General features: G+C 39.2%; 1 protein-coding gene across 1 annotated transcript in view; it reads right to left on the reverse strand.

Moving 5' to 3' along the window:
• Window positions 1-465: 465 nt before the first annotated feature.
• LOC134745977 (protein kinase C, brain isozyme-like) overlaps window positions 466-23,509 on the reverse strand; it is a 259,524-nt gene continuing 236,480 nt past the window's right edge. Inside the window, exons 5-14 of the mRNA XM_063680134.1 lie at window positions 22,090-22,218; window positions 21,602-21,798; window positions 21,010-21,330; window positions 20,220-20,393; window positions 9,729-9,820; window positions 5,688-5,827; window positions 4,643-4,869; window positions 3,933-4,097; window positions 2,968-3,128; window positions 466-2,447 (exon numbers count right to left, since the gene is read on the reverse strand). Of these exons, the coding sequence (XP_063536204.1) occupies window positions 2,976-3,128; window positions 3,933-4,097; window positions 4,643-4,869; window positions 5,688-5,827; window positions 9,729-9,820; window positions 20,220-20,393; window positions 21,010-21,330; window positions 21,602-21,798; window positions 22,090-22,218 (1,598 nt within the window). The 3' untranslated portion in view covers window positions 466-2,447; window positions 2,968-2,975. The remainder of the gene's footprint in view (window positions 2,448-2,967; window positions 3,129-3,932; window positions 4,098-4,642; window positions 4,870-5,687; window positions 5,828-9,728; window positions 9,821-20,219; window positions 20,394-21,009; window positions 21,331-21,601; window positions 21,799-22,089; window positions 22,219-23,509) is intronic.

Consider the following 23,509-nt stretch of genomic DNA (forward strand, 5'->3'; position numbering starts at 1 on the left):
TCAAAAACGGATCCAAACATGTCGAGCGAATACGTGAATAACCCGTTTAAAATAATTTTAATATGTAGAGATTAATGTTTTATTTACGCCATCATGCTCTGGTTATACCTACTAAAGGGCAGTACAAGCCTTTCTAGTGATACAGAAACACGTCGTGTGATTTTGGCAAATGTAATGATCATTGTGGTGCGATGAGAGAGTTCAAACATATCAGCGACTCTAATAAAAGGTTTAGATCGCTTTCTCACTCTACATACCATGTATAATATCCATCTAACTAATCTTATCACACCACAAAACCATATAGAAAAACGAAGTACACACTTCACACATACACACACATTCACGCAAAACATGATTAAATCAAAGATCACAAAATGCAATCACGGTATAATGTACCATAAATTGCCTGTGCTGGCTGTTAAAGCTGTATTTGAAGCTAAAGCTGATTTCGCTAATGTACTATATGCTTCCTATCGAAACTTTCTATCTCTATCTATGTGTTAGAGCAAGAGAGATAGTGAGAGTAATATTCATGGGTACCTACGGCGAATTGCTTTTTACACGATCGAACACGGTACGGACCGCACCAAGGTCGTGGTTGTGGTCGAACCATAGACATAGTATATACAAGTAGTTAGTTTGAACCAAGGGCCTGATTCTTTGATAGAGAAGATAGTCTTATTGCGATTCCTATAAGAGGAAAGAGAAAATAGTGCCAGGCTTGGTCCTTATCACCGACCGGGTGGCATCATAGGTAGGAGGCGATGACGAAATACCGCAATTCATAAGAGTGAAAGAGAAAAAATCCTATGCTGCCCAAATTTTATATAAATATTCTTTCTCTTACCCCCGGTCGCTCGGTGGCGCGTCTATAACTACTTGTATATACTATGTCTATGGTTCGAACCAATGGCTTGGTTTATTTATACTTTTTTTAATGAGTATTCCCATCGGCGATATCGATGTAAAACATGGCCAGCACAGAAAATTCATGACTGTAAAAATGATTCTAGTCTGTCAAGCAATTTCCGTCAGTAGAAAAATACGGCAAATTTAAAAATTGTAGGCGCAAAGGCTAATCGTCCCATAGAAAATTTAAATTGCGCGCCTTTTTCTATTGACAAAGTTGTTTGACCGGCTATAGTAAAATAATTCAACAAACCATAGACAATGTAAACTTAATACAGCCGATTCAAAATGATTTCATGGCTATAATATAACGGTAAATATAGATAAAATCCACATACGAAAATGGCATTAGAATTAATAGTATAAACAATTGATCTTTCAACGTGACTAAATAATAGAAAACAAAATTGATTAAAAACAAGTGGTCTTAGAACTCCTGAGATTCTAATACAGTGAGCTTCAATAATACAAACAATTATTAAATAAAGGAAAAAATTATTATCAAATACTTATCAAGTATAATACCACCCACCATAGACACGACACAGAATTATTTATATTTTTACAATTAACACTGATATGTTATGACAATGTGAGATGCGTTAGAGCTGAGGGCCTACTGCCGAGTCCGTCCACATATTCGGCCAACGTAGGCCAATCTAAGGGACAGTATTACTTGCTCCCTCTAACGCATACATGCGTCCCTTAGCCTACGGTGGCCGAATATGTGGATGGCCCACTAACATCGAAGTTCGTAAATTTGCGGGCATCTTTCTCTGTCACTCTAACTACGCCTTAATTGGAGTAAAAGAGTAGGATTGCCCGCAATTTGCGAACTCCGATGTTAGGCGGTAGGCCCTCTGAAGACGCCATCTGTCAACATTGCCAAACTAATATAAACCCTATTAACTTAAGATTAGATCGATAATCTATTGACAAATGGCATCAAACGTGTCACTAACATTTATTAATACCAAGTGGCCCCAAGATACGATATACAGAGTACGAATAAAAATAAACATGATTTGGTGTTATACAAGTAAAAAATTAACGAAAGTAAACGTATTACTGTCATTTAAAAATGACAGATGTAAGACAGTAACAATGAAGTATATTATCTTAGTAATAAAAGATAATTCCGATTAGTATTGCTTTGATTGAAATTCGTTGAGATAGCGAACTTATTGTACTGAAAAAACAGTAAACAAAATAAATAGGTTAATTAGTTCTTAATATACTTTTGTCATGTCTTAATGGATGGGTAAATAAACATTTTAGGTAAAAAATGAGCAAACGATTAAATTACATCTTATACTTACACCTACGAAAAAATGGTGTTTCTAAAAATTCCAAGTTACGATTCCGTCAATATATAAAGGAATACAAATTACAGATCATAGTTTTCGAACGGAACAGTTCATAGTCAAAGTGAGATAATGAACGGCAGGCGCCGTGAGAGCGATAGGGATAGAGAGAGCTCACGTTCAGAAACCGATGCCGATTTCGCGCCAGCGTCGAAATTGAAGAAATCAACCCTGCAAAAAAAATTGCATATAATACAGAACTTGTCAGTCAGTAAGAATCAGGATAATTCTACTCATCCCTTTCTTTCGGGTGCTAGTACTAACGTAAGATGAAGACAGTATGATTCTCTCTTTCTATGTTTGAAATGAAACAGTCCTGGGCCAAACTATAAATTGAGACCTATTTTAGCTTAAAAAAGAAAAACTTAAGTTTAAATGTACTTTAATTTAAGTTTTAGGAAATAAGACAATGTCCGTAGACTATTCAGTAAGTATATACAAAACATACATACATAAAAGCTCTTTAGATCAGAATTTGAAAGGCGGCAAATTTCACAAATATAGGCGCAAAAGGATCGAATTTCGCGACTTTTTCTACTGAAAAAAGTTGGCTTTGGTTTAGCAGACGGTTTTTATACATTACATTCTCTACCGTGTTGTTATAATCATACAATAACGCAACGTGTTCTAAATATATGCTTTATTTCATTCGGGATGCGATAGAAAATCAGATAAATCTTTTATCACCTACCTAAATGTTCAGACGTGCTGCACATATTCGGGGTTGAGGAAAGAGAAGCCCATGAATTCCGTCTGGTCGAGGTTCATCATAAAGAGTTTGTCGGTTGGCGTCAGCTCGGTCTTCTCCGTGGTGAACTGCTTGTCGAAGTTGGACACGTCTTTGCGATGTTTCTGGAAGAAAACAATTAATGGAGGTCAGGCTAATGTTGTGAAGACCGTCTATAAGGGAAGCTCTTTCGTCACTTTTAACTCGTTTGTACACATACTCCTAGAAGGTCGGTAGAGCAGAAGGAGTTTGCATGAGCGACGTACGTATACAAATACGAGGATTCTTGCCCTATGACGGTCTTCCCTGCAATGCAATACATTTTATATGCCGGTCTTACCCACATTGACTTTAAGTAAAAATCACCTTCTTTATCCAAAGATGCGGTTGTAAGTTCAAATGGCATTCGACTAAAATCATAATGTCCAGCCGGTGTAGTAAGTCCTTTTTCCAGTAACCATACAGGAGCTCTTCAGAGCCGACTTTGGTGACAAATCACCAAGAAAAGATAGTCGGTAGCTGAATCGTATCACTTGTTTCTAGACGCAGATGAGTGAGGATATCGTACTGACCGGTGCAAGTGGGGTACGTTAATAAGTCAGCTATAAAAAAAACAAGACTATCAAGACGGCCGCAGCCGAGCCGCTTCTATATGGACAAAGTCATGAGCTAACACTAGCGTAGTGTGTGTTGCGATTGTAAAGCACCCAATCTTAGGCTTGAAGGCTGGCTGCACGTCTCGCGCCTTGATGCGCGCCCAGTCGATGCGTCGGAAGAACGGGTGTGCGCGAACATCTTCGCCCTTGGGGCCGCAGCCGAGCCGATTTTGAGGGTTCTTCATTAAGAAGGGGGAAGGGGAGGGGACTTCTACACAGACAAAGTCGTGACTACGCTAGTCTGTGTATAGGGTCGGTTGTAAAGCTACTCACGATCTTAGGCTTGAAGGGTGGCTGCACGTCTCGCGCCTCGATGCGCGCCCAGTCGATGCGGCGGAAGAACGGGTGCGTGCGAACATCTTCTTCGCCCTTGAGGCCGCAGCCGAGCCGCTTCTGAGGGTTCTTCATTAGGAACGTCTTGCACGCGTCCTTGGCTTCCTGTAGGGATAGAATACGATGATAAATTGTTGTGTAAAGTAAATTCATTGTTATGAGTTTCTGCAGGTCTAAATAAATGTTGATGATTGTGTTTATAAGTTTGTATCTTAACTAAACAAAACACAATATAATAGGTAGTACTAGTGCAAATGTTAGAGTTTTGAATGATTCACGGTTAGTTTCACTAGACTTATATTGGCTGGGATATGCATGTAACTGCGTCGAAATATTGGGAGCTCATAAATAATACAAAAGGTAATCACGGTATATATCCCGATCAATATAAGTCCAGAGCAAATGTTACCCAAAAGGGTTGAAATATTACTATCAAAATGTTCCCAAACCCACAGCATAATAACAGGTTCTCAAATCTTGTTTCGGTTGGTTTAGACCGGTTTGGGAAAATATTAAGTTATTATTATGATTGTGCTTTCGTAGGAAGAAGGATTTTTGAACGGGTAATCGATATCAACGAATTTTCTGATCTTTAATGGTAACTCGTGTTAACCCTGGGTTAACCTTTAATAACGCCATATGTATCTTACCTTGCTAAGTGTTTTGGGGTACGACACGCTATTATCAGTGATAGCAGCGAAGAGTTCCTCCTCATCTTCACCATCAAATGGCGGCTGACCAACTAGCATCTCGTACAGCAGCACACCGTACGCCCACCAGTCCACGGACTTTCCGTATGGCTGGTAGAGAATGATCTCTGGCGCGATGTAGTCTGGAGTTCCGCAGAAGGTTTTGGTAGTTTTGTCGCCGTTGATGCCTGAAATAAAATGTAATTTCATAATTTGTATATAGACTTGGTGACGTCTGATTAGAGTTCATTTAATAATAGCGTTGTAGCGCCAAGAGTGCCGGGTACTTATAGATTGGACTCGTCAAGAAAGCCGGTAGAAATCTGGCTTCGCGAATAATTTCGTCTCTAAGTGTAACAGCGACCTAATGTATGTAGCAAGTTTTAAAAATATATGACCAAATGTATTGTAGTCTTAGCTGATTTTAATAATAATTTTATAGTGAAAAAATGTAGTTACGCAGAAGTAGTTATGAAGAATGCAGGAAGAAGAGCCCGATAGCTATCTCCGCTCAGAACCTGAATCCTCATGGCTTCTTTTTAACGTTGGGGAAATGCGTTTACGCATGCCTTTGGCTCGGGGGAACCAGGAGCGATGACGGACTAACCAGTGGTAGGACTACCGTCTAAAACCAAAGAATGCCGACTCTGCCTTGTAGAGGAGCGCCGCAGGATCACTATCAGCATTCGACTGCGTACGCCCCCGGCAGCCGGACCATGGGCCGCAGACATTGTGGGCGCCAGTTGGTCAGGCACCCCTAGTCCTGTGAGCCTATAACCGCAGCGACTCCCCCCGGAGCCCTGTGCAGTCCACTACTGCGGAGGCAGCAAGTGCGCATAGCGCCTAGCTCTGCCTACAGCCCGTCGCCGGCGGAGTGGATGCGCGTCAGGGTCATTCTCGCGCGCACGTTCCGCTGCCTCCTTGTGCGACATTATTTCGTCACTGAACGAGGCCATCGCTTTCCATGCCTCTTCGTTATCGAGAATGTATCCTCATGGCTTCCTACCTTCCTTGCACATGCCGAAGTCGGCGATCTTGATGTGGCCATCTTGGTCCAGCAGCACGTTGTCCAGCTTCAGGTCGCGGTACACGATGCCGCGGGAATGCAGGAAGAAGAGCCCGATTGCTATCTCCGCTGCGTAGAACCTGGAATTATGAAGATTACCTCGATTATGTCACGAGGAAGCGATGAACCCCCATTGCCCCAGTTATTTAGAGTAGGCCGTAATAAAAATAAAACTATGATTTTACCTAATTTTATTTAAATTAGGACAAATGTGTTATCGCGTAACAGGTTAACAAAAATCAAAAACCGAAATGCCGGAAGGTGCCCCCAGCCAGGTGCGTTCCAAGATGGTTCCAAGTTGATTCTAAGAACTTCGCTTAGTTGCGCTCGCTATCGATCGATTACATCAAATAATAATATAGTTACTTTTACTTTTATTGTAAGTGCGATTAATATAATTATTTAAACATTACATGAATACCTTTCGGAATAGACTTATTGTAAGCCTTACTTGTCCTCGCACTTTTTAAACGTCAAACCAACCCGTCAAATTAGAGTTTAGGACATATTAGATTATTTTAAACCAGGTCACTCACGTATTATTAAGTCGAATAGCTCGACATGTTTCGGTCCAATTTACGAGGACCGTCTTCACGGAGACACGACACGTCTTCACTGGTCGAGGGCGCGGCGTGTACCCGAGACCGGCCAGGTTAGAGTTTAGGACAAATGTAATTTGATTATTTTATACTTCAAAGACGTCTTATACAATATCAAACTGATGAAATATTACAGTACGTTTAAACCAGGTTTCATTAAATCCAGATGCTGTTGAACTATCAGATGTAGATTGCTAATTAAAGTTGTGTTGTACAAGTTATGCTATGCACAGCTCGCTCGCAGGCTTGCTTCATTACGGGTTCCAACTCGTCCCAAGTTTCGTGTGCAGCGGTTTATCAAATAGAAGAGATGAGAAGCGTGTTCTACATGCAATTTTTGTTCCTGCAAGACTGATATAGTGAAGAATAACCCCTTTTCCTATCTCGCAGTGTACCTACATGGTTACATTCCGCGGCGGGCTTACGTAAGATCTTTAAAACTTATGTTTTTGTGTTCTTCGACCAATCTAAAATTGTAAGCAAAAGTGCAGGTGAAGAAAATCACTCTGTAAGTGTAAGTGCCTGCCTGCTAATATAATATCAACGACACAGATAGTAACCGTTCGTAAGCTTCTAACAAAATATTATTTTCATCAAAAAAAAAAAACTTCACACTTGCGCAGTAAGCGTGCTATTTCATGCAAGTGCGGCGGGAGCTAAAGACCATTTTACTACCACGGGAGGTATAGCCTTTTTTTAAATTATGTCTCTAACTCATACGAACCAAGTAGGTTCTAAGTAAAATATTTGTTAAAAGTCAAGATATAAAAGGAGTTTTAGTTTTAAAATACTAACTACTAATTTAATTGTTTTGTCTATGTTTAAAAATATTTGATTCTAGTCGTTAAAAAATATTTTTACAAAATTTTCAATCGTGGCTGAATGCCGGACGGGTCCGTACCTTCGATGCCTAACCATTCAAAAAATTACAATATGGCGGACGAATGTCTTTCGCTTAGTTTTTTTAGCAAGTGTCATCAAAAACATTGTGTGTAACTCCGGGAGTAAAATATTACAAATTTGAGTATTTTATTCACTCCAGCCTGTGGCTGTCGTGAATCTATAGACCTCAATTGCTAAATTTTACTTACCCCCCTCGTTGCACTATGTGCTATATTTCTACGTGTGTCTTCGTTTGTGCCTTATACAAAAACAGAGAAACATTGGATCTTTTATTCGACTCTGCAAATAACATCGTGCGTAGGCAGATATTATTGCGCGTTTCACCGTACATGATATTTAATCGGTATACAGGTACATAATCATTGCCGGGGCACCCACGTTCCCGAATAGGACATATCTCATTAAGATCTCGCTTAGAGCCGTATTCGAACTTTATTAATTTGATATCGCTTTCACATTAATCGCAGTGCTGTTCACACCAATGTATAACTAAAAGTTTCCAAAAAAGGAAATGCTATAACATAAGAAATTTTTCAGTAGAAAATACTTTTGCAAATTTCAAATAAGTAAGCGCGAAGGGCAATCTCCTTTAAATGAAATTCGAAATATGGGTTAGCCAGATTATAACTTTTCGCTTTCGAAATAGAAACACAATGTGAGATGGTTTCGTAATTTTTCCATGTGGAATTTTTCAAGCTTTCTGTCACAGCACATAATAACGCCATATCAAAAACAAATCAAGATCGAATTTTAAAAATTGGAATTTCGCTCTAGGCCGAGATACTGTTGTGTCAAACCCATGATTGATGTCACACAGTAATGAAGGAAAAATGCCATTGAGAGTAATTTTGTTTTCATTAGACTTTCAGGGGGGCTTGGGATTTCACGAAAGGGGATTTAATTAATTAAAAAAAGTCATTTTTGGTACATTTTCCTATTACTGTTGCTTTATCAGGAAGGAAATTGGAATTTGCCAATTCGAAATTGAGTTTATTGACTCACCTGTTAAAGTAGACCATTTAAGTAAAATTAATGTAAAAAAAAATTGGGATGCTATTTCATCAAATGCGAATTAAATATTTATAATGGGCTTATAACTGCCATAAAAATGTATTTTTGGTTATTTTAAATACTTACCACAAAACCAGGGTTTTGAGACTGATATCCAGGCGACCGTAACCATGACAACGAGCGTCAAGAAAACGTTAATTCAAAACATGTTGAACATAAAAGACAGAGTAAGAAAGACTCGTAAGTAGGTCCACAATGGCCAACTAAACGGGATTCTAACTTTAAGTTACCCCGTCGTTGAAGAGAAGAAATATGAATCTGTGTTGTGTCCTACGGATGTTTCTTGCTCGGATTATGGAAATTATGATTTTAGATCCTGAATCAAACTAATGTTCCTTTAGAGAGACCCCACACTAGCTTCTTTTGAACGTCGGCGTCTAGTCAGCGCTTTGGAAAATAGTGTTGCTGCTCAGTTGCGCCAACGTTGCGTCGAGCAGCAACCATAAAGTTGACTAGACGCCGACGCTCGGGAGCTAGCGTCTCCCAAGCGTCGGCGTGTGGGGTGGCCCTATGGCTGCTACTTGACGCAACTGCGCAGCGACGCCATTTCCCATAGCGCTGTCTAGACGCCGACGCTCAAAAGACGCTAGTGTGGGGTGGCCCTGTAGCTGCTGCTCGACGCAACTGCGCAGCGACGCCATTTCCCATAGCGCCGACTAGACGCCGACGCTTAAAAGACGCTAGTGTGGGGTGGACCATAAAGTTGACTAGACACCGACGCTTGGGAGACGCTAGTGTGGGGTGGCCCTATGGCTGCTGCTCGACGCAACTGCTCAGCGACGCCATTTCCCATAGCGCTGACTAAACGCCGACGCTCAAAAGACGCTAGTGTGGGGTGGACCATAAAGTTGACTAGACACCGACTCTTTTAGTGAAGCCCAATCAGTGCATCGAGTCGTCGCAACGCATTAATGTGGCATATCATAAAAATATATGTAAAACGTCGCAGCGTTGACGCTTGAAGACGTAACGCGACGCAACGCAACGCACTAATTGGGGTTACACTTACTTTTGCTCGTTTCGTGTTTTGTAGGGTCATGTCACTAGTTATAGTTATATAGTTCCCCTATAATTCCCCTAAGGCCGCGAACTCATAATGTCTTGGCAGCCCCAACCACACGCACTGTAGCGCACAGAAACTCTCCGGCCGTGCGAGCCCTAAGACTTTTGAACTCGCTTCTGTCATGGGCACCAGAAAGTGATATTTTTGCAACTTCTTGGGCGAATATATGTAGGACATGTCTGGCATTCTGTGAAACTGGATGTCACTTGAAATTGTTTTGTTGTCTGTCATTTCTTGTATATACCTTTTATCTTTTTCATTAATTTGTATTGTTCATTAGTTTTACTGTAACGCTGTACAAATTTTGTATGTAACAAATAAATAAATAAATAGTACAATACTTACACAGCAACGGGTTCCTTGAATTTCCCACACTGTTGTATCTGGAACATCAGATCCCCTCCGTTCACGTACTCCATCACGAAGTACAAGCGATCCTGAAATATATATACCAAGTACATATATACATGGTTTATTAGGTACCAAGTACATACATTTTATTTAGAATAAATAGGCCGAGCTGGTCGCTAAAACAAATTTGTGATTTAATAAAAATGGCGGGCGCCGCATATGCTGCTGTCAGAAAGCAACCTGTTCCCAGCTTCTAGCCGCCTGAGGGGTTAACACACCGATTTCCTTCACATTCACAACTCGAAGATGAACTGTGTTTAGTCGATTTCCGTCCCCGAACGTACCCCGTATACCTATACCTACTTAGATGTATAGCTTCTTATTAGTCACAATAAATAATGTAAAGAGACCAGACGCGTTTGCTTCAAATCTTCACCTGCAATCGATATTGAACCCTAATCCGCAAAAAACATGGTCCATACGAACCCGGATGCTTAAACAGTGACACGTTCAATAGAAAATTGGTGTTTTTTCGGTGAAATAACGTTTAATACATATCAAAATGTGGTTAATTAGTTGGACAAATATGTAACATAAGTGAATTAAGCCAAAAGAACTTTAAGGATTCAGACAATTCGGTGTTTTTACAAAAATAATTTTGCTAAATAATTACGTGTGATAATCGGACAAAGGACAAGGTGTATCGTGGATATAAAATTTGTGTTGCTTACAGTACTGTGCCGTGTATTACAATAGTGAGTCGACGTGATTTCGGTAAATTTGTTGGACAATTTCGTGCGGCGCGCTCGCTTACCCTACGCATAAAAAGTTAACAAAGGAGTGGAACTTTCCTATAGTGGTTACGTACTTTTATTGCTGTGTTTGGACTATATGTGATAGACTGTTAATTATTAATTGTGATAGACTTATACTACAATGGAGATAATTGAAAAACATATAGTTATTCAAGCCGATACGCTAGAAAAGGTGAAAAGGGCGTACGCTAACTACAAGAAATCTCCTAAGGAGAGATTAACGGCTGGTTATGTGAAGGGAAGAATGGATACACTGGAAAAGTACTGGAAAGAGTTTCAAAACAACCATGAAATGTTAATTTTGTCGGTTACTATGGAACAGCGTCAAGATACAAATTATTTCGCCGACAACACGTTTGAGGCATTTGAAGAAGCGTATTATACATACAAAGGCGAAATGATGTCTAAGTTAGAATGTATGGTTCCGACAAAAAGTGAGTCTAAACAAACACTTACACCTAGTGCATCGAATAGTAGTGAAGTAAAATTGCCACGAATTTCACTTCCTTCTTTTAATGGCAATTACACTGAATGGCAGTCTTTCCATGACTTATTTATGGCATTAGTGCACAACAATGAATCTTTGCAAGATGTTCAAAAGCTACATTACCTAAAGAGCAGTTTAGCTGGAGAAGCGGAGGCATTATTACGACAATTTTCAATAACCGCTGAAAATTATAAAGAAGCTTGGTTAGTACTCAAGAAACGTTATGCCAATAAGAGATACATAGCAAACTGTGTTTTTAAGAAATTCTTTACACAAAAACCGTTAACACACGAATCGGCTACAGCTTTAAGACAACTGTTGGATACTTCGGTGGAATGTATAAGTGCACTGAAACATCTAGGCTTACCTACGAATAATTGGGACGCAATTATTAACTATTCCATAGTATCAAAATTAGACTCGAGCACTCATAAGGAATGGGAAGAGTTAATAAGCAGAGATGAGACGGACGACTTACCTAGTTTTGATAAATTGAAGTCGTTCCTGGAAAATAGATTCCGTACCCTGGAGATGGTTGAGCCTGCAAGTAAAGTATACAAACCTGTGAAAACAAAGATGTTTCATGTTACTGCAACGAGCGAAGTGAAGTGCACATTCTGCAATGAAGACCATTATATTTATCAATGTAAACAGTTTTCCAAGCAATCGATAGAAGACAGATATAGTTTTGTGCAGAAAAATAATCTCTGTTTTAATTGCCTAATACCGAACCACAATGTATTTAAATGTAAACAAAAGACAACTTGCCAGATTTGCAAAAGAAAGCATCATTCGCTATTGCACCGAGAGAAACAAGCAACTGGAGAAGCGCATACGTCTGGAGAAACAAATAACAACAATGAAGAAAAGAAACAAACCGTCGTCGTGGCACACACGTCGAGCTTATCACAAGTTCTACAACCTGGTCAAGGCACCTTGTTGACAACAGCACTGGTGCATGTCACAGCGGAGTCGGGGCAGTCACATGTGCTTCGGGCTCTCGTTGACCAGGGATCAGAGGAATCCTTCGCGACTGCAAGGGCGGTCGAGTTGCTGGGTTTGAAGAAAACTAAAATCAGCGGAGTGATATCTGGTGTTGAGGAGTGTGAGACGACAATCAAACATAGGGTAACGTTACGCATTCAATCAAGGTACGATATTTCCTATTTTATTAATGTAGATGCTTATGTATTGAAGTCTATAACCCGTCAGCTACCATCTAGGGTAATAAGAAGTCTTAATTGGCCACAAATTAACGAATTAGATTTAGCTGATCCCACCTATGGCTCACCAAGGAGGATTGACATTCTTCTCGGTGCGAGAGTTTACAGCGAAATCCTGGAAGCAGGTTTAATGAAAGGACCAGGAAATTTTCTTGCTCAAAAAACACACCTGGGCTGGATTTTGTCAGGGGGTAATAAGGACACTAATGCATCATTTACTGTTTCACAGCACATTACAAGTCTACATGTTACAAGACAAATTGAAGAAGATAATAATCTCCTGAAAAGGTTTTGGGAGGTAGAGTCTGAACTATACACGAAGCACAGCATGTGGACGAAAGAGGAAGAAAAGTGCGAGGAAATATATCAACACACAACAACGAGGGACGAGACAGGGAGGTACGTAGTACAGCTTCCTTTAAAAACAAATTTTGAAGACACTGTAAGGTCTTGTGGAAATACAAAGTATCAGGCAGTAAGCAGATTAGAGCAGCTGGAAAGGAAGTTCGCCCGAAACGAGCACCTGAAAGCAGAATACACCAGAGTTATACACGAGTACTTACAGTTAGGCCATATGAAGAAGGTCGACACAGAAGATGAAGGTAATGCAGTGTATCTTGCGCATTGTGCTGTAATAAGAGAAGATAAAGAAACATCAAAGCTGCGCATAGTATTTGACGCGTCAGCAAAGGGCCCACACGGATGTTCCTTAAACAGCAGCATGATGGTAGGACCCACAATTCAGCCAGATCTACGTAGTCTGATATTTAGATGGAGAACTCATAAAATCTGTGTTGTTGGCGATATTATAAAGATGTATCGTCAGGTAAGAATGGATGACAAGCACACAGATTTAAAACGCATAGTATGGCGGGATAATACATCTGAGAAGATAGATAGTTACAAGCTACTTACGGTGACATTTGGGACAGCAGCTGCACCTCATCTGGCTGTACGTACGCTTCAACGTTTGGCTGATGATGAACAAGACAACTACCCTCGAGGAGCGGCGGTAGTAAGAAACTCCTTTTACATGGATGACCTTATGACAGGTCATGAAGATCTCGACGAAATGAAAGCAACCTGTAAAGAAATAAGTGCATTATTAAAGGCAGGTGGTTTCGAGATGCAAAAGTGGTCTAGTAACTCTGAAGAACTCCTGGAGGACCTGGTTGACGGCACGAAGACTCCGGTACCTGTAAAAGACAAGAAAGAGATTAAATTAGATAAAATAATAAAAATACTGGGACTTACCTGGGATAGAAAGGATGATACTTTTCACGTTTCAGTAAACTTACCAGCAAGCAGGATACCTGTAACAAAGAGAGTGATTTTATCTGATGTTGCTAGCCTATTTGATCCTTTTGGATGGCTCTCACCTGTTGTAATAACAGCCAAAATCATGATCCAAAAATTATGGCTTTGTCATTGTGATTGGGATGATAAGTTATCTTCAGAGTTGGTTGACGAATGGATGAGCTTCAGAGACGAATTACACGAGCTGCAAACTATTGAGATTCCAAGATGGATCAAGATGTCATCTCGCTGCAAAGAAGTAGATCTACACGGGTTCTCTGATGCCTCAACACTCGCATATGCAGCTGTTGTGTATGCTAGAGTTGTCGACGAGCACGACGTTGTTCATGTTACGATGTTAGCTTCAAAGACAAAAGTAGCTCCCCTGAAACAATTGACGGTCCCGAAGCTGGAACTTTGTGCTGCGGTGTTATTAGCAAAGCTGCTGCATGAAATTTCAGGATTATTGAACATACCTATGCACAAAATCTACGCGTGGACAGACTCAATGGTGGTTCTTGCATGGTTGCAGTCCCCACCCAGCCGCTGGCAAGTATTCGTTGGCAACAGAGTATCGGAGATCATCCAGCATATAGATAATGATAGGTGGAGACACGTTTCGTCGGAAAACAACCCAGCTGATCTTGCCTCAAGAGGTATCAAGGCAAGTGAACTTACAAACAATGAACTTTGGTGGAGTGGACCCGTTTGGTTAAAGGAGACAAACACTGAGATGTTAAGGGCCACTACAATTCCAACAACAGATCTAGAATGCAAGAAGAAATCATTCCACACTTCAGTACAGGACACACCTATTTGGGAGAGATTTTCGTCGATGGTCAGAATGAAAAGAGTGATAGCTCAATGTAAGAGATTTCTAGATTATAAAAACAAAAATATGATATCTTGAGTGCTGATGAGTTGGATGAAGTTGAAACCTGCTGCGTAAGATATTATCAGAAACTAATTTATAGCCATGAATTTGAAGACCTGAAAAAGAAAGGAAAGGTTAGAAACAAAAGTTCATTAATTAAACTTACCCCGTATGTAGATGAACACGATTTACTGCGAGTTGGAGGACGGTTGAGTAAAGCTGATCTGCCAGAAGACGCAAAACACCCGATTATCGTACCAAGCAAGCAACATGTTGCAATGTTAATAATAGAGGATGCACACGCTAAAACTTTACATGGCACAATCATGCAAACCATGACCTACGTGAGAAGTAAGTACTGGGTCATAGGCCTCAAATCCGCAGTTAGAGACTTAACTCGTAAGTGTATCGTGTGCATAAAAAACAACGCACTTACAAGACAGCAGCTCATGGGTCAATTACCCACCTCAAGAGTCACTCAGAATCGCGCCTTTTACCACAGTGGAGTTGATTTTGCTGGGCCGGTGTATCTGAGACCGTCAAAGGGTCGAGGTCGTACATCTACAAAAGGCTACATCTGCTTATTTGTCTGCATGTGCACAAAGGCAATCCACTTAGAAGCAGTAACTGATCTTACAGCTCAAGCATTCATCGCGGCGTTCAGGAGATTCGTCGCACGTAGAGGACATTGCGCACAATTATGGAGTGACAATGGGACCAATTTTATTGGGGGTGATAAGGAACTAAGAGATATGTGGTCCAAGAGCACTAACAAAGTACCTAAAGAGATAGCCGAACTTCTTGCTAATGATGGTACGACGTGGCACTTCATACCGCCAAAGTCACCCAACTTTGGAGGCTTATGGGAGAGTGGAGTCCGCTCGGCAAAGCGCCATCTATTGAGAGTCAATGCAACTACGACATTGACATATGAGGAATTTTCAACTCAGCTAAGCCAGGTTGAAGCTTGTCTAAATTCAAGGCCACTCTGTCAGCTGGATGACACTCTGGACACGCTTAACCCCCTCACACCAGGACACTTTCTTGTAGGTGAAGCCTTGATAAACATTCCTGATAGAAATTATGAGAACAATAAATTGCATTTGTTATCACGCTGGCAACTCGTACAAAAACAAACGCAAGACTTCTGGAAAAAATGGCAGTCAGATTACCTAAACACACTTCAGCAAAAACAGAAGTGGTATGATGTGGTAAAATCACCCTGTAATGGAGATGTTGTCATTATGAAGGAGCAGGACTTACCACCAGCCAAGTGGTTGCTAGGCAAGATCACTGCACTGCACGCAGGGCCTGACAACTTAGTACGTGTTGTGACGGTCCAGTGCAAAGGCAATCACATTCTAAAAAGACCGTTGTCTAAATTAATTTTGTTACCTAAAACTGCAGATTAATAGAAAGTTTACGTCTGTAGTGAAAAATAATAAGCTATGGTGGGCGGTTAAATTTATTTCGTTTGTTAATAAATTTTAGGTACTAATAATGCTGGCCGACTGTAGTTGTAATTAGAAATACCTACTCAATACATAAGCACAAAGATTTGCGACACAAGCTATTTTGCTAAAATTGTTATATTATCTATTCAAAGCGCTAAATACTTTGTCATATGTAATTTATGTTAAGTATAAAAAAAAATACTGCTAAGTTTAAGTTATTTACGTATTTATAGGTAGATGCATTAATCACATTTTGTAGATGTTAAGTGTACACAGATCCCCTCTGGGTTAATTCTTGATATTGGGTTACCGAGCGGATCCCATTAAGCACATCATTGCAACTTTATTATTATTACATACAAAAGTAATTAAATGCATACGTAGAATAGGTTTGTAAACCTTTCGTCATTTGTTTAGATGTTAAGTTTTCCTTATTTACTTACCTACCTACATTATTCAACTTGTTTTTAGCATAGAACGATTTGTTTGTTTAAAGGTTACCTAGTTGTTAAGATTATTGTGCTTCAAGTCATCCATAAAAACGAACAATAAACATACACAATACCAAACATAGAACCTCCTTTAATGAAGTCGGTTATAAGAAAATAATTTTAGTTATACAGTCCACTAAAGTGTATGTTATGTAACAAGTTTTGTTATTATGGTTGACCTATTTACCTAATATTGATTTTGTATTTAGAAATAATTTTAGGTACTAAAATGTTAACAAAAGATACCCTACGCGGGCATGCGATTATTACCTACTCGACGCAGGCAGTTAGTTGTTTACTTGTAGAAATCGAATATTACTTATCAGTATCATCTTGCTTTAGCTCCCGCCAGCGTCGCTCGGATTTTAGATAGTAATTTGTTGTTATGCAAGTGAAATGCATCGAAAATCATTAGTTTGTTTATTAGTGTTGAACTTGAAACATACGGTGATGATATTAGTGCTTGTGGTACTTATGTGTTTTGGATGCATCAATTCAAGCAACTATGTTGTACGTAAGTTTTAGGTTATGTTTAAGTATTTGCTTAGTTTAAGTTAAAAACTGTTGTTTTTGGCGGGCGGTATGTTTAGTCGATTTCCGTCCCCGAACGTACCCCGTATACCTATACCTACTTAGATGTATAGCTTCTTATTAGTCACAATAAATAATGTAAAGAGACCAGACGCGTTTGCTTCAAATCTTCACCTGCAATCGATATTGAACCCTAATCCGCAAAAAACAAACTATGAATGGTTCAAACTCGATAGTCACAGTTTTGTCTTAAGTGATACGGAGCCCGATTCAATTTCACAATTTGTTATGGTTTTGATCTTGTTTTGACACGACCATGAAGATCGCTCACGCTGATTGGTGCATGCGAAATGAAGTGAGTCGTGCGTGAGATGCGCGCCGATCACCAGGACGATCATCAAGGTCGTATCAAAACCAGTTCAAAACTTCATATAGTTAAATTGGAATCGATCTCATGCATATCTTTGTCTATCTGTTAACTCTGTGGTCTAAATGTGGTCGAGAGTAGTGGGTTTTAGTTTTTGAATTTATACTCATGAATTTATACTTGAAATTGAAATATTTATTGCAGACCGTGGTCCATAGTGTGTTAGTATATGTACAATTAATATTTACATGTACGAGTAACATAGGTATGTATTTAAATTATGGTTAGTTATTACATAGGATACAAAACAAAACAAAAATAAATCAATAAAAACAAAAAAGTAATATAGTTACATAACATAAAATTACATTCTAGACTGGATAGGCGCTCTAACATGAAGCTCTATGCAGTGCTTCTGAAAAGGACAGTCTAGCCTATTGCTATGTGTACAGGTACCTACTGTAGATACGTCGGTTATAAGTATTTATATTTAAGGTAGGTATACCTACTTATTTCTGTAAGTTTTTGGCTTAAGATAGAGCCAGTCCTACGAGTATGATCACTGTGTAGGCATTTTGAGAAAGTTTTGTGGGCATAATTAGTTTACGCTCCCTATTAATTGAAGGTTATTAATTAAAATAAGTTAATTATCGTTAGATAAGATAAGATAAGATAATATTTTATTGAATAACTGTGTACAGAGATGTTGGCAATAATACATTTAGGAAGCAACAGTTTGTCCATCACGGACGTACAATATACTTAAGACTAACCTATAACTAAATAACAAAATTAATACATGCATGCACTATTGTCATAATCGTCAAATTCTTTCATGCTGTAGAACACTCTACTAATAAGCCATTTTTTAGAATGGTTTTAAATTGTTTGCATTCGACTGACTTTATTTCAACAGGCAACTTGTTAAAAACTTTTATTGCTGCAATGTAGGCACTTTTATCCATAAGTTTATTGTTCACCTTTGGGATATTTATATTGCACGCGCAAGTTATCATTAATTGAGGACAGTTTTGTGAAATACTCTCCATTGCGCTTTACAAAGAGGCAAAGCTCGATGTAAAATATATGTAAGCTTGACGTTGTTAACTCAAAAGCAAATGAGATACGAATTCTAATTACTTAAGTAAGTTTTTGTGTAATATAATTATAACTATATAATATGTAACTGTTTTCAAGGTTTAAAGTTTTAATTAATTTGTCTTTTTATACATCATAAATAAAGTAAACACGTTAGAAAAGCAATGTTAAAATTAATTTTATAAAAATAGTCGGTCGTTTTTCACGTGGTAAATATGTACCTTATGTCAGGGGGCCTAGCCAAGATGGCAATCGTTTCGGCTACGACAACGAAACGCTTTCTGTCTTTATCACTCTTACATATTAGTGCGATATAGAGCAAACGGTTGGCATATTGGCAAGGCACCCAGTAGTAAGGTTGACTGTTGTCACATAGGTAAATAAATTTATTTAACGATAAAAAAGCAACTAGGTATGTCTAACCCTACTTAATATGCAATGTTTGTTTCAGTACCTACACACTTTGGCATAAAAAATAAATTAAGTATAAAAATACGGTCGAGTTCGAGTTGATAACCTCCTCCTTTTTTTAAGTCGGTTAAAAAATATTCGAACAACATAAACACTACCTACATTTCTTTAAAATACAACCTCAAAATAAAGACTCCACAAGTAATTAGTTGTAACTAAGTTGCCGGCCTAATTACCAAAGTTTATCCATAAATTATATTGCGCAAAAAATTGTTCAGCCCAAGAGCGCTGAAACTTGGCCGATTTCGTTTTAACAATATACTTGAATATACTTAATACGGTTTTCATCTCATTTTGATATAACCTTGAATCGGATTAAAATAAGACGAAAACCATATCTAATTGTTAAAATAGAATTCGTCTCTTGCCCCGACTTGGACAAGTAACTGTCTAAAAGGACTTAGTATTCATGCCTTGAATAGGAACAGCCTTCAGATCCTTTGTGAAGGATATCATGAGGAGTTGACAGTTAAATTGAATTAGGAAGAACGACCGCTCGACTGAGACGACTTGGAATAATCAATTCTTCCTACTTTGACTGTCATTCTTTTCAATGAGAATAGCTAACGATCTGTATAAATACTAAATGATTCTGATGAAAATAGTCACTGTTGCGTTCGAATATTATTTTATTTAAACTATGGGAAATAAACGTTTCAGCAACAAAAGATTCAACTGGTAATTTTTTAGATTTTTATATCGTACAATTTCCATTGTACTTATATGTTCATGGCAATTCCTGAAGAATGAAGAACTAGAAAGCTGTGTGGCAAAGGCTTCTTATATAAATAAATATTATAGGACATTCTTACACAGATTGACGGTAAGCCCAAGGAGGCTTGTGTTATGGGTACTCAGACAACGATATATATAATATATAAACTTGAATACATAGAAAACACCCATGACTCAGGAACAAATATCTGTGCTTATCACACAAATCAATGCCCATACCGGGATTCAGACCCAGGCCCATCGGCTTCACAGGCAAGGTCACTATACCCACTAGGCCAGACCGTTCGTTATACTTCTTAGTATGTATAACAGTTTTTCTTGTTGTGTATTTGTCGTCACTGTAGAAATTGTAGAAAAGCCATATATTTCTTGTTACACGGAGCGGCCGAGAATCTTAATGATAGGCGAACATGCACTTTAAAGTCTTGAAAATAGAGGCGTGTTCAAATATTTGTCAACATCTTGACGCTCTTAATGTAACTATACAAGTATACAGTCTCCTGCAATAATACGTTACACAACGAAGGCCGCAAAAGTATCTAACACGATCTTATTTGTAGGCCCTCGAAGAGTAACATATTATTGCAGGTCCATGGCGATGCTGCCAACATTCGTACTACATACCATATGGACTAGAACTTACCATAGTTTGGAAGCAGGAATGCAGTTGCACCAAGAAAGGCGGCTTCGTGCTGAGCGCCAACACCCGCTTTTCCACCATCGTGCACTCCACATCGTCGTCTTGGATTATAATATCTTTCTTTAGGATCTTGATAGCATACAGCTCGTCTGTTCCACGCCGCTCAGCTAACATCACCTATAGGAAACAAATTACCTATTGTGAAATAAAATTTTCGCGTCTAGCAATTATTGCTGTGGAACAGCTAACTGTCACAGCGCTGATTTTAAGTCCACCCTCGATAATAACTATGTAAAACTACATATGCTATTAAAAGCTTTATTCTGAGCAGATTGAACTCCTTTATTTCGACACTTAATAGATTTGTAGCCGCCGTGCAGGTCTCGACGACAAATAAAAAGACTTCGATTTGAAGTACTTATAATCTTGAATAGGTGCTGGTTACTTTACAAGGTACAGGTGACAAAACCGGTTAAAGGGTGTAGAAGTGGTGGTAATGGTATGGAGGCTGATGCAAGAGCGATTAAGCTAATTTTGAATGGTAAAAAGGTAGTCTAAATTTAGGTGCCTCTAATTGGCCGCGATACAATTTATGTGGAGCGCTCCTATTGGTGCTTTAAAAAAAGCCTCCGCATAGTAATCGAGCCCGACGGCTGCGTTTAGCTACTGCATTATACAAACAAAAGGTTGCGTTTGCAACAGATTTGAAAAGTCTAATACTAAGCCAAAACACGTAGGCGTTTTGATTACAACAACGAACATTAATGAACTCTATAAGACATAAGTAATTTACCTTTCCGAACGATCCTTTGCCAAGCACCATAATAAAATTGAAATCAGATGCTCTGATAACATCAGAGGCCGCCATATTATGTGGAACCTCTCTATCAGGCGGTGGCGGGGCCCGTCGTGATCCAACAGTGGTCGCTCTCATCTGGGTCTTCAGCTGGGCCAAGTCAGCACCTTCCTCGGGTACCGGCACGTTGTAGAATTCGCCTTCTTCTTGGGTGAGGAACTTGAACCAGCCGTCGGCGGGGGCCTTCATCAGCTCTGAGATCCCGAAGGATAGGGAGCCCATGAAGTCATTGCGGGATGTGCGGTCCCAGTCCCAGGCCTGTAATTCAATAAATATGTTAAGGGAGTTAAATAGGAATGTGGGGATATGACGGGTGATGCAAGCTCTCTGGTCTCTCTAGCACTTACATACTTTTTAGAACGCTACGGACACGATAAAAGCGCGTCCACAATTACTTATTTGCTGCTTGGACCAGTCGTGAGCTGAGCACGCCCGACCAGTAAGTAATATCACTGGTCCAGTTGCCCAGGTCCCTGTTTCAAACGGTGACAATCCAAACATATCTACTACAATTTCTTAAAAACTGTACCTCAATAAGCAGCCTGCGATCTTTATCCTCCGGCTTCAGGTCGAAGGTGAGGGTCTCGTTCCACACGGGGTTGAGGGTGCTGCGGATGGTCTTGGTTTTTTTCTTGACGTTGTCGGAGTCTGGAATCAGCTTCATCTTGACGTAGGGGTCGGAGAGACCGTTCGGGTCCATCGGGATCAGGTTGCGGCCTTGCTTTACTGTGAAATATGTACTCTGTTAGTATGAAAACTGCATAAGCGTCTTCGAGATATTCTAGCTATAAATGAGAAAATCAATTTCTAATTACACGGCATATTGATGCTAATATAAAACAACGGAGAGTATATTTTAATCAACTACTACTACTAAAATATTAATACTATTCTGAAGAATAGTAATATTTTAGTATACTCGTACATCAGATAGGTCTTGTTGCCGGCAGCAGTGACGGTGAGCTGTATGCGTGTGTTGCCGAACAGCTTCATGTCGCATGCTACACGATACCTCACCTTCGACAGTGAGCTTGTTTCCGGCGGCGGTGACGGTTAGCTGTATGCGTCCGCGTCGCTCCGTGTGGTCGCAGCCGCACAGGTTGGGCACCGACTCCTCGCAACGCTTGTGCACGTTCATGTCGCATGCTACACAAAATCATTCAAGGTAAAGTTATATAATCACAATTTGTAGTATTTTGTATTTTATTTTGATGTTGAAAATTATGACAAAGCTAATTCTGCAGTTGTATTATTTATTGAGTATCATTAGCGATTGCAGTTAAGTAATTGTTGAAAATATTGCCTTCTTCAACAAAGCTACTCAAAATAGAGAACAAGTAGGTATTTGTTTGTAACTGTGGATGCAGGTCTTTAACCTATTAAGGATGACTCACGTTAGACCGGACCGTGTCCGGGCCGGAGCTTCCGGCGCTTACTTTTCTATGACATGACAGGTGATCACGTGGTGCTTTCCATAGAAAACGAAGCGCCGAAAGCTCCGGCCTGGACACGGCCCGGTCTAACGTGAGTCATCCTTTATATTCCACTTTTACCAACAAGTATCTCCTTTGAATCTTCTGTACTTCATATCCTTTCTCTTTGAGGCATAACATTTGTTGTATCAGATTGCTATATGTATGGTTCTGCTGATATAGCTTTGCCAGAAAGTATCTTTAGTTAAATTCTCTCTCTTACCTTATGATATTATTGTTAAATAAAATGAGGTTCTCTGATTGTTTCTAACAATGGAAATTTACTGCATCATTAAGTTTCTTCTTTAAGCCGATTTAGTTTTTTATATTTAAAGGGCCTTTAAGGTAGGTAAATCACAAAAAAAAAATTACTATATTTAAGCATACACATAAAGTCACCTTGCAAGTGTAACAAAAAATCTACTAAATGCCCTTTAAATTTACCAGAGTTTTCGCTTTCTTATTTATCAGCCTAAAACTCATTAAACGAACTGTATCCAAAACCTCTCTTAAGTTAAAATATTTATAAAATTAACAAAACTTTTTTTGAGAAAAACTCTTAAATAAAATAAGATTGTTACTTGAACTCTTAAGTAGCTACGTTAGTAAAAGTTGCCAACTTAATTAATATGTAAGTTAAAACAGTGATTTAGATTACACAAATTGGTGCATAACTTAAGCATGCTTTTTGTAATGAAATAATACTTTTAATACTTTCTGAGTTAGGTGCAGATGAATTGATGAATAAATTTAACTCAAAAATAAAATCAAATCTAACTTCTCCGAGCGACATAGTATACTTGAGGATCAAATTATTTATTCATGCAAAATTAGATGCGGAAATACCGGGTGTTCTAGCGCTATTAACAACAGATTACAACATACAGATTAATAGCTCAACTATAAGATATAGAGCATATCTGATATGTAAGTCATAGTCACCTCCCGGTCACTCATGGTTTTTT

Source organism: Cydia strobilella, chromosome 12 (assembly GCF_947568885.1).
Source record: "Cydia strobilella chromosome 12, ilCydStro3.1, whole genome shotgun sequence".
NCBI classification, from domain to species: domain Eukaryota; kingdom Metazoa; phylum Arthropoda; class Insecta; order Lepidoptera; family Tortricidae; genus Cydia; species Cydia strobilella.